At 47.3% G+C, this 12,753-nt stretch overlaps 1 protein-coding gene across 1 annotated transcript; it reads left to right on the top strand.

Annotated features, from left to right (window-relative positions):
* The first annotated feature begins 1,532 nt into the window (after positions 1-1,532).
* LOC123439610 (lachrymatory-factor synthase-like) lies at positions 1,533-2,686 on the top strand. Its single transcript, XM_045116301.1, has one exon. It carries the CDS (start codon positions 1,783-1,785, stop codon positions 2,386-2,388), a length of 606 nt encoding a protein of 201 aa, XP_044972236.1. The 5' UTR covers positions 1,533-1,782; the 3' UTR covers positions 2,389-2,686.
* Positions 2,687-12,753: the final 10,067 nt, after the last annotated feature.

Below are 12,753 nucleotides of genomic sequence, written 5' to 3'. Positions count from 1 at the left end.
CAAACACCTAATGGTTAGTATACACCTAGTGGAAGGGAAACCTCCACCACCCAGATCGAGCTTGCACACACTGGCTGGGACATCGGAACACCGAGACTCACGTGTATTGGGAAATCACGAAGAATCATCATGGGTGCATGCGATTTCCTCCAACCATATCGATTCTGGAGATTCATATAACAAAAGCCTACAACCGTTGACAAGCATTTATCTTATATGAATGCAAACAACCTTCACAATGATTCAAATCCAAAGACCATGGCCATGGCAAAGTGTAAACCACTCACTTGGACCGAAACTATTGAAGGGCGCAATTCCAGCAAAAGTAGCCTAGCTCTTCCAAACAAATTCCATATATGGGATTCAATATGTTTTCTTCTAGTAACAGAATGATAACAACAAGGTGGTGAGGAAGCAAGGCTTGTAGCATAAGGTCGAATTTCCGCAGACATCCGTGACGGCTCTCCAGACATGAGTGAAGTCCTCCTTTTTCAATACATATATCATTGGCATCCCAAAGTCATCTACCTATGCAATTGATAGATGCAGTGACCACATATTCATGTGGATCACTAGATTCAGATATGTATGGTCCCCGAATGAATCTCAATCCGAATCGAAATGCAAATGCAACATATATTGTGTAAAGTCAATAAGTCACAACATGATTTATTGTTGTCGGTAAATTTTGGTACAACCGACGTAGTGAGTTCCTTATAGACAAGGACTACTCCTACAATGATGATTACCAATGTGTGTACGTCATACACAAGGATTACTCCTAAAATGACGAACCACGTGATCATATACAAGATGGAATTTGAGATGAAGGTTTTGAATAAAACCAAATAGTTCTTGAGACTACATCTCGAACTCCTTCACTCAAGTATTATGGTACACCAAGTTGGCTATATCTAGAATCCTATATACCTAAGAGACATCCCCACTAACTTATTTATCTTAGCATGCAAACATGTCACTTAACCATACAATTATAAATGGGATAAGCCTAATCTCAATACACAACATTCAACTATGCATGAAAAAAAGTTTTTAGTTAATTATTCTACTTATATTCAATAAATATTATTACAAATATACATATCAAATATGTGTTTTATGTTTGGTTGTTATATTATCAACCAATTCCCCTAACAACACACGGGGTATCATCTAGTTAATTCTATGGATGATGACTCGCACTTAGAAGTCCAACTCACCAGTCTTGGGCTTATCTTTTTTTTTTTTTGCGAAGACAGTCTTGGGCTTATCGATATCTTAGCCGCAAGGAAGGAGGGTGAGAAGCATTCTCAAACAACAAAGACATTTATTTTGAGCAATATAAATATGTATTCTCTACTTCTTGAACTGCTAAGATTTTTTTAATTTTTTTTAGGAAGGGTTACAAAATGTACTTCCACGTATAAAAATATAAGACGTTTATTAACACTGAATTCAGTGGCGCAGATCTTCGACTTGGAAATAAAAACAAAAATTTATTGATGAAATGGACACTAATCTAATCCATATCCAAGTGAATGGAAATGGCCACAAACATCGTGTCAGCCGTACAAGTGCACCTATCTTCCCCGCAAAAAGGAATTTTTTGCACCTATGCCCACCCGGGCTGCCAGAATCCAAAACCCCGAGCCGAGCGCGCGCTGATCTATAAATTGCACCTCAGACATCACAGCGAGGCACCATACGCCCACACTCACTACTTGCCTCGTACTGTGTCCTATACCACAGCTCCGAAAAGACTGCCAAGGGGCTCCGTCGTCCATGGACGTGCCGACCGCTGGTGAAGCCGCCGCTGTGCCGCAGCGCACGGCGTGGGAGTGGGAGGGCCGGGCGGTGTCGCCGGTGCCGGCGGCGACGGCGGACGAGGCGTGGGCGCTGCTGTCGGACTTCCTGGCGTTCCACAAGTGGCACCCGCGCGTGGCGGTGTGCCGCCTGGCGTCCTCCGGCGCGGCGGCGGCGGCGGCGGCGGCGGCGCCCGGGTGCGTCCGGTACTGCGAGGGCACCCCGCCCGCCGACGGGACGCCCGCCGACTGGGCGCACGAGACGCTCCTCGAGCACGACCAGGCCCGCCGCTTCTTCCGCTACGAGATGAACGACAACAACATGGGCTTCGGCGCCTTCTTCGCCGTGTTCCGCGTCGTCCCCGCCGCGGCCGGCGGGTGCGAGCTGCGGTGGGAGTTCGAGTGCGAGCCCGTGCGGGGCACGCCCAAGGAGGCGCTCGAGGCGCGGCTGCAGGCCGGGCTCGACGGCATGGCCGCACGCGTGCACGGGCACCTCATATCCGCGCGCGGTGCCGTCGCCGCCGCCGGGACTGCGGGGCTGGAGGCCGCCGATGAGCTCAAGCTGGACAACTCCATCGCGGCCTGATCGAGCTCCGAGCACTCGATGTGCATGCCAGGCCCGGTTCCACCTCTGTGCGCACGTACCGGCGACGTATGTTTGGTTGTGATGGTCTCGTTCCTTTCTCGCGGTACTACGTTGTCGGATGATATTTTATCTTTGTTCTGTTCTGGGCCTTTGTTGGTTTGCCGTTATGTATGTGCGCGTACGTACCGTTTACTACAGTGCGGCAGTAGTACCCCTATATACAGCTGTACCGGGAATAACTGTATGATATTACTCGTAATATATGCAAATGTGCTCAGAGCATGTGCAGCCTTTACCATCTTTTTTTCTTGTGTGAAAAGGGAGTTTTATTTCAACGTCACTAGGTTACAATCTACAAACAATAAATTCTCACAATATGAAGGACATTTGCTCATTCACACTCCATCACAAGACTTGATACGACTATAATTTGCCATACAATCTGCAGCCTTTACCATCTTTTTCTTCTTCTATGAAAAGAGAGTTTTATTTCAACGTCACTAGGTTACAATCTATAAACAATAAATTCTCACAATATGAAGGACATTTGCTCATTCACACTCCATCACAAGACTTGATACGGCTATAATTTGCCATACAATCTGCAGCATTTACCATCTTTTTTTCTTGTGTGAAAAGGGAGTTTTATTTCAACGTCACTAGGTTACAATCTACAAACAATAAATTCTCACAATATGAAGGACATTTGCTCATTCACACTCCATCACAAGACTTGATACGGCTATAATTTGCCATACAATCTGCAGCCTTTACCATCTTTTTTTGAACGTCACTAGGTTACAATCTACAAACAATAAATTCTCACAATATGAAGGACATTTGCTCATTCACACTCCATCACAAGACTTGATACGGCTATAATTTGTCATACAATCTGCAGCCTTTACCATCTTTTTTTCTTCTGTGAAAAGGGAGTTTTATTTCAACGTCACTAGGTTACAATCTACAAACAATAAATTCTCACAATATGAAGGACATTTGCTCATTCACACTCCATCACAAGACTTGATATGGCTATAATTTGCCATAGAATCTGCAGCCTTTATCATCTTTTTGTCTTCTGTGAAAAGGGAGTTTTATTTCAACGTCACTAGGTTACAATCTACAAACAATAAATTCTCACAATATGAAGGACATTTGCTCATTCACACTCCATTACAAGACTTGATACGGCTATAATTTACCATACAATGTGCAGCCTTTACCATCTTAATACTACTCACTTGTGGAAATATAAGTCAGGCATGAATTTTTAGATCTTTAATTTGATTAGCGAAAATATGTTGTTTCTCATAATATACGTTTTGCCAGGATTGTTCATACCGGGAGTAATTTTAGCAGTAATATAAGGTTTAAAATTAAAAAATTACTTATGTGACAATGAGTTAATCATGATTAAGATGATTTGAGTATGAGCATCTACAACCGAACCGCTCATACCCTTTCAAACGTTCGGACATGTCGTCCGGTTAGTGATTGATCACAAAAACGCGATCCAACCGAACCTCTCAAACCCGTCTCAAACGCCCGAGCTAACCCGCACCCCTCATATCAAGCCCAAATATACGACGGATATGGGGCGGTCCGGTCAAGTCCGGCGCGTTTGTGACATCCTCAGTTTTTGCTACAGTAGTGTATGTAATTAAGCTACAGTAAACCTATGCAATGAATGCCACGTCATCGTGTTTCCTGTCGTTGATCTCGCATTAGTTCAAAACTATTCGAATTTAAATTTAAAATTAAAGTCAAGCGATAAAAGTTTCGAATGCAAAAATAATATGGTTAGATGAGTTATAAAAATTTCCTAATAAGTTATAAAAGTGAATCGGGCATTTTTGAAATTATTTATAATATCTATATATTTAAAACAGAAGCTATATATATATAAATAAAAATAAAAGAAAGTAATTTAAAAAAAACAAAAAAAACAAAAGCCCCTCGCCCAACTGGGCCAAAGTGGCCCAGCTGGCCACCCCCCATTCGGCCCACCCACCTCGGGGTATAAGACCCCCAGGGGGGAACCCTAGCGCCAAACCGCCTCGCTCCCCATTCCCCACACGCCGCGAGGGATGAGGGAAACCCCCTCGTCACCCCCTCGCCACCAACCCCACGAGGGAACCCCCTCGTTCCCTCTGCCTCGCCCGACGCCCCTCCCTCGCTCGTCTGTCACCGCGCCCTACCCCCAGATCCCATCGCCCGTGTGCCCGCCCACGATCTCCCTCTCCCTCATGAGCCCTCCCCTCACTGGAGTGCACGCTACCCCAGCACCCCACGAGCCTGCACCCACGTCGCCCAAGCGCCTCTCTCCCTCACCCATGCGCCCACCCCTGCCTCTACGCCGGTCCCTCCCTCCTGCTCGATCCAGGAGGGATCGAGTAGGGAGGCCTCCCCCTCGGCCGACCCTCCCCACGTCGTCGGGCCTCCCTTCGCCACCTCGCCCCAGACAGCCCCGACGTCGAGCTACCACCTCGGCGTCCTCCTCGTCAGAACTGCGCCGCCTCCCCATCGCCAGTTCCTCCACCGGCTTCCCCGTCCTCCTCCTCAACAGCTCCATCGAGCCTCGCCGAACCAGCCCCCTACACCGCAAGTGAGCTCCGGGCCCCGGCCACTCCCTCCTCCTTTCCCCTGTTCCGGTTCCGTTCCGGCGAACACCACCGCGTTCCGGCGCCGTTGAGCTCCTGTAGGAGGAGGTGGAGGTTGCCTCGATCTCTTTGTTGAGAGAGATAACAGAGAGATAGGATGGGAATAAGAAACGAAAGAAAACGAATGTATTAGATGCATGTATGTATTATGTATGTATTATGTATGTATTATTATGTATGTATGCATGCATGTAAATAAAATGCATTATGTATATGTGTGTGTTGTGCTGTGGCCTGTGGATGGCCAATGCCACTTACCAGTGGGGCCAACCCCCCACTCCCACTGACGGGGAGGCCCCACACAAACCTTGTAAAACTAATAATAAAATATAAGTAAAAATAAAGATAAATATATATATGTGTTTTTATTAATAAAATAAATAAATAAATAATTAGATATATTATTTAAATAATTAGTTATTTAATTAAAATAGATAATATAATAATCTGTTAATTAGGATAATTAAATTATCCTATTAGAGTATGACACGTGGGACCCTAACTAAATTAATCTGATTAATTAATAATTAAACCTAATTAAAAATTCGTGTCTATGACACATGTGACCCACTAGTTAGTTTACCAGTCAACTGCTGATGTCAGCATGACATCATGCTGATGTGATAATTGCATTAATTGCATTAATTAAATTTGTTTTTAATTCCTAAATATTAATAAAACATTAAAAATTAATATAAAATAATTCATAAGTCGGATCAAATTTTTTTTAACATGAAGGTTGATCAGCAGAACGAGACGAACCCGGGTACACGGTCCATTCGTGTGTCACGCGTCCCTAGCATAGCAAACGTGGAATTTTTCCATCGTTTTCAGTCTCACCGGTAGTAGCCAAAGACCCGGGAAATATCATCTAATATTTTCCCGACCCGTCTATGACCGATGTTACTGCGTTAGATCATGCCTAGCCTGCATATTGCCATGTCATGCTTAGTGTTGCACATGTTTCTATTATTTATTGTTTCTCCTCCCTCTTCTTACCGGTAGACCCCGAGACTGACGCTTCTGCCGGGTACATCTACGACCCTGCCGATCAGCCCTTTGCCGCAGAGCAACAAGGCAAGAAAACCCCCCTTGATCATTCCTATATCGCCTATGTCTTTCTTCCTACTGCTTGCATTAGAATTTTGCTACTGTTGTAGTTAGCTCCTATATCTGATGCATAGCCTATTTTTGATGAACTGCTACTTTCAGTACTGTACTTTTAATCTGTTTAGTATATGTGGAGCAGTCATCCCCCTGACCCCGTAGTCCAGTTGCCCCGCTTTGTTTTCAAGTCTCGATCCCTGATCGACGAGCCAGACCCGACACAACACTTACACCCCCTTAGTTGTGCGACGCTACAAAAATAATATCGGGTACCGAGGGTGACACCTCGCGAAGTACTCCTGATGATATCTCTGTAGTACAGCTAGTCGGTCGTGGTTATCGAGGGTGATTCCTCTTTCACCATTCCCGACGATGCCTCTGTCGTGCAACCCCTCAAGTGTGGAACCCTCGAGGGTGAATCCTCTAGGTCCACCTTGACAGATACATCGTTCGAAATCCAAAGAGGGTAATACCTCGGATCTCCCCTTGATGTTTCTACCACATGGTTACTTGACCATGTTACTGGGATCTTTGTTGAATAGATGTTAGGCGGGTGGATTCTCGCGTGTTTGTGTCGATGACATAATTAAATGATAATGGATTTGGGTATTTGATCTGGGTTGGTGGGAGACCTTTTCGCACTAACCGGCTACGCGGGAAGAATTATGGGTACTCGACGTCCCGGTATCAGTCGAAACTCTTCGAACGTCAGCGATGGAGCGACGCGCGCCCAAGTGTTCCCGAGATGCATCGCTCTTGTATTAAGGGGTGCTAGGACTAACATCGGCCGCCCACGCATCATGCAGGAGCATGGAGGGCAAGTGGGCCCACGAACCCTTTATGCTTAGGAGTTAGACCGACGGGCTGGCCTCTCTGCTGAGCTTAGGTGGGGCTGCGACGTGTCGATATTCCGAGGCCGAGCATGACCCAGAAAAGTGTGTCTGGCCAGAGTGTTATGGAGCGTGACAGGAAACTTGGTGCACCCCTGCAGGGATGAAATTTAACTATTCGGATAGTCGTGTCCACGGTTATAGGACGACTTGGAGTTGTGCCCTAATCTTATACAACTACAATTTTTACTTAAATGGAATTAGTTGCCCCGAGATTGCTTCCTCGCAGGGAGTCAAGGGAGGATTTGTGGGCGTGACCTTATATTAATATTGCTGCAACAATATGACTATTATTTGCGTTACCTGTTCTAATCTCGTCTATTGCTGCAAGACCCTGAAGATGCTAGTCTTCGATAGGACTAGGCCTTCTCTCTATTCTCGCATTGCTGCAATCAGTCCACATATAAACCCCTTTCTTTGATACTGATGCATACTTAGCATAGTTTTGATGTAAGACTTGCGAATACTATGGATGAGTACTCACCGTTGCTTTGATCCCCCATTGCCCCTTGATCCGTTGCTGCGACCAGAGGATGGAGCCCAGGAGATGGACTATCCCGCCGACGACGAATGCTACCCCGACGGTGCCTACTACTACGTGGAGGCCGCTAAAGACCAGGAGTAGTTAGGAGGTTCCCAGACAGGAGGCCTCGCCTCGTTCGATCGTGTATCTTTTGTGCTAGCCTTCGCTAAGGCACCCCATGGTTTATGTCTGTACTCAGATATTGTTGCTTCCGCTGACTCGTGTGTTTATTGAGCTTTCGTATTTTAGCCCTTGAGGCCCCTGGCTTGTAATATGAAGCTTGTATTGTTTTATTTGTGTCTAGAGTTGTGTTGTGATATCTTCCCGTGAGGCCTTGAGTTTGATCGTATGCATTTGCGTGTATGATTAGCGTACGACTAAATCGAGGGCGTCACAAGTTGGTATCAGAGCCGACTGCCTATAGGTAGCCCCCTTTCCAACTTCTTGGCCGAAGTTGAGTCTAGTGTTTGAAAAACTTTACTAGCACTGATGCTGTGGCTTATGGGCCCACATCTCAATTGGGTGGTATTAGTATCTTTTACTCCTTTCATATACTCTCGGCTCTACTCTCTCTTTTCTTTTGGGTTAAAGATTTTACTAAAGCTAACATTAGGTTCTCGTAATCACATCGACCCGGAGCGCTGGACTATCTACTATGTTCTTCTGAATATATATTACACACACTATCATTTGACATCCGTCAATCTTCTTTTTAGACGCGTCCCGCAAGACATCACATGCGCCTGACGCGGGCCACTGAGACGACTGGGTTCCCGACCATTTTGGTCAACCTCCTGACCAGGCTGGGATATCGCCGGTACCCCGAGTACACTGTGTACGAGGACTTCCACGAGTACAACCAGTACCAGTACCAGGCCGAGGTTCGCATCTTCGACCAAATGGGCGACTCCACCCACGAGCGCCACGTCTTCTGCGGTATTGGATTCTCGATCGAGATGGATGTCCATGATGCGTCCTACATCGCTATCACCCGTCTCCGTGGAGCATACCCTCACCTGCAGGAGAGTGCTTTCAGATACATCCCGCATGTTCCTGCTGGGGATGAGAGTGGCTCTGATCTCACTGCCTACACTGCTAGCGTTCGGGAGCGCAACGATCGGTCCTACGTCGTTGTCTGCACCCCCTACGTGACGCGTCGCTACGACGCACGGGTTCTGGTGCAGTACACTTAGGCACTGGATCATGCTTTTCAAGCTCTGACTGTGGAGTTGTACGCTACACGTGCTCGTCTTTATGACGCGTTGACAGAGGTGCAGCCAGCACACCACCCAAGGGTTCCCCTTGTGCATATCCGAGAGCCGAGCAGGACAGAGCTACCATCAGGTCTCGAGTGGACTGATGTTGTGGGTAGAACCCCTGCACTTGGACCTCAGCTCCTCGAGTGGATGCGGTACCCTCACCAGAGTCACCACGGAACGCAGGGTCGTGTTCGTACCTTCTAGCACCGCCAGCTACCAGGATTGGTTCGTCCTCGCCGACGTTTATGTAGCCTTATCGCTATGTCTCGTTCTGGTACTCTTCCACCGCGTGCATGTGTGTCGCCTAGTGAGTCCAGGGTATCATCTAATGTATCCAGGTTATCGCCAAATTTCAAATTTGTAATCGTCGGTGTGTAATCAAACTTATGTATGGGTCTGTATGTCGAGCTCAACTACTATGAAGTATCTATCGCATTTCCCTTTCATCATGCTTGATTACTTCATGAATGCGTGTGATGCCTTTGCAATTACTTTAAGCTAAACTACCCGTGTTAAATATTTAGCAGGATGGTTAGACCAGCTGGCCGCCCGCGTGGCCCCGCCAACGATGCACCATCCCCGCCTCCTGAGTATATGGCGGGGATGATCCAACAGTTTGAACTGAACCGCCAGTTTATGCAAGGGCTCATGGATCAGTTCCAAAGGCCGAACATGAACCAGCAACAAGGTGTGACACTACAAGACTTCTGCCGCCTCAACCCCGCGATCTACCGCAGCTCAACTCAGCCTCTTGATGCTGATGACTAGCTCCATGACATTGCTTATGAGCTGGAGTCTGCCAACGTGCCTCTGGCGAGCTATGTCAACTTTGCCGCCTACTTCCTCAAGGGTCCTGCTGCTCAATGGTGGGAATGTCACAGGCACTCTCAGCCCGTTGAAACTGTCATCACTTGGACACAGTTCAAGGCTGCTTTCCGTGCTTGCTACATTCCTGAGGGAATCATGGACCGGAAGAAGCGTGAGTTCCGCAACCTTGTCCAGGGCAACAAGACTATGGATGCTTATCAACGAGAGTTTCTCGACTTATCTCGCTATGCTGAAGAAGACATTGCAACTGATGCACGCAGACAGGAGAAATTCCATGAGGGCCTTCACCCTGACACCAAGCTGACGCTACTTGTTCAGGACTATGCTGATTTCGCCACCCTGGTGAACAAGGCTATTCATGTTGAGACTGGTCTGCAGGAATACAAGGATAGCAGCAAGCGCAACCGTGACATGAGCTCATCTTCGTACTCTTCTGCATAGAAGCGGAAGATCTGGATTCCCAACAACATGTACCATGCACCTGCTCGTGCTCCGAGGCCGTCCTATGCTGCACCTTTCCTGCCTCCTCCACCACCTAGGCAGCTGAGGCTTCCAGCTCCACCGCCTCGAGTTCCTCCTTCCCGACCCGAGGATGGGTTGTGCTTCAAGTGTGGCTGTGCAGGTCACTGTGCTAGATACTGCAGGCAGAATCCGAATCAACTAGCACTTCCCTCAACTCGCAGTGGCAATAACCAGAACCGCAACTACAATGCTAAGCCTGCTTATGTTCGTGGTCAGGCCAACAACATTGAGATGGGTCAAGCTCAAGACCAGCCTGCTACCGTGATGGGTACACTTCTCGTTAACTCAGTACATGCTTCTGTATTGTTTGATACAACAACATCGCATTCCTTTATGTCAGAAATTTTTTCATACATGCATGACATTAGGAGCGAAGAGATGAACATCCCGATAGTGGTAAACACCCCGGGGGACGAATGCCGAACCTCTGTGGTTTGCCCCCATGTTTTGGTTGAAATTGAAGGATTAGAATTCCTCGCCAACCCCATCTTACTAAAGTCATCTATAATTGATCTCATACTCGGGATGGACTGGTTGAAAGCTCATACGACATCGATCGTTTGTGCCACCAAGACCGTCCGCCTCCTACACCCTTCAGATGAATTAATAAGCTACCAAGCTCATCTCGTCCAAAATGCTGAGGCACGGCTTGTTGGAAATATGCCCTAGAGGCAATAATAAATTAGTTATTATTATATTTCTTAGTTCATGATAACCGTTTATTATCCATGCTCTAATTGTATTGATTGGAAACACAGTGCATGTGTGGATACATAGACAAAACACTATCCCTAGTAAGCCTCTAGTTGACTAGCTCGTTGATCAAAGATGGTCAAGGTTTCCTGACCATAGGCAAGTGTTGTCACTTGATAACGGGATCACATCATTAGGAGAATCATGTGATGGACTAGACCCAAACTAATAGACATAGCATGTTGATCGTGTCATTTTGTTGCTACTTTTTTCTGCATGTCAAGTATTTGTTCCTATGACCATGAGATCATATAACTCACTGACACCGGAGGATGCTTTGTGTGTATCAAACGTCGCAACGTAACTGGGTGACTATAAATATGCTCTACAGGTATCTCCGAAGGTGTTCGTTGAGTTAGTATGGATCGAGACTGGGATTTGTCACTCCGTGTGACGGAGAGGTATCTTGGGGCCCACTCGGTAATACAACATCACACACAAGCCTTGCAAGCATTGTGACTTAGTGTAAGTTGCGGGATCTTGTATTACGGAACGAGTAAAGAGACTTGTCGATAAACGAGATTGAAATAGGTATGCGGATACTGACAATCGAATCTCGGGCAAGTAACATACCGAAGGACAAAGGGAATGGCATACGGGATTATATGAATCCTTGGCACTGAGGTTCAAACGATAAGATCTTCGTAGAATATGTAGGATCCAATATGGGCATCCAGGTCCCGCTTTGGATATTGACCGAGGAGTCACTCGGGTCATGTCTACATAGTTCTCGAACCCGCAGGGTCTGCACACTTAAGGTTCGACGTTGTTTTATGCGTATTTGAGTTATATGGTTGGTTACCGAATGTTGTTCGGAGTCCCGGATGAGATCACAGACGTCACGAGGGTTTCTGGAATGGTCCGGAAACGAAGATTGATATATAGGATGACCTCATTTGATTACCGGAAGGTTTTCGGAGTTACCGGGAATGTACCGGGAATGACGAATGGGTTCCGGGTGTTCACCGGGGGGGGGGGGCAGCCCATCCCAGGGAAGCCCATAGGCCTTGGGGGTGGCGCACCAGCCCTTGGTGGGCTGGTGGGACAGCCCAAGAAGGCCCTATGCGCCATAGATAGAAAATCAAAGAGAAAATAAAAAAAAGGAGGTGGGAAAGGAGAGAAGGACTCCACCTTCCAATCCTAGTTGGACTAGGATTGGAGGAGGACTCCTCCTCCCCTTGGTGGCGCAGCCCTTGGGGCTCCTTGAGCCTCAAGGCAAGCCTCCCCTCCCCTTCTCCTATATATATGGAGCTATTAGGGCTGATTTGAGATGACTTTTGCCACGGCAGCCCGACCACATACCTCCACGTTTTTACCTCTAGATCGCGTTTCTGCGGAGCTCGGGCGGAGCCCTGCTGAGATTAGATCACCACCAACCTCCGTAGCACCGTCACGCTGCCGGAGAACTCATCTACCTCTCCGTCTCTGTTGCTGGATCAAGAAGGCCGAGATCATCATCGAGCTGTACGTGTGCTGAACGCGGAGGTGCCATCCGTTTGGCACTAGATCGGAGCGGATCGTGGGACGGATTGTGGGACGGTTCGTGGGACGGTTCGCGGGGCGGATCGAGGGACGTGAGGACGTTCCACTACATCAACCGCGTTTCATAACGCTTCTGCTGTGCGATCTACAAGGGTATGTAGATCGGAAATCCCCTCTCGTAGATGGACATCACCATGATAGGTCTTTGTGCGCGTAGGAAATTTTTTGTTTCCCATGCGACGTTCCCCAACAGTGGCATCATGGGCTAGGTTCATGCGTAGATGTAATCTCGAGTAGAACACAAAAGTTTTTGTGGGCGGTGATGTGCGTTTTGCTGC

This window comes from Hordeum vulgare, chromosome 3H, assembly GCF_904849725.1.
Source record: "Hordeum vulgare subsp. vulgare chromosome 3H, MorexV3_pseudomolecules_assembly, whole genome shotgun sequence".
Taxonomy (NCBI): Eukaryota; Viridiplantae; Streptophyta; class Magnoliopsida; order Poales; family Poaceae; genus Hordeum; species Hordeum vulgare.
The sequence above is the reverse complement of the archived record's forward strand: the minus strand, read 5'-3'. Positions and strand labels throughout refer to the sequence as shown.

Coding starts and splice junctions, on each gene's coding strand:
- LOC123439610 (XM_045116301.1), top strand. CDS start 1,783: ATGGACGTGCCGACCGCTGGTGAAGCCGCCGCTGTGCCGCAGCGCACG.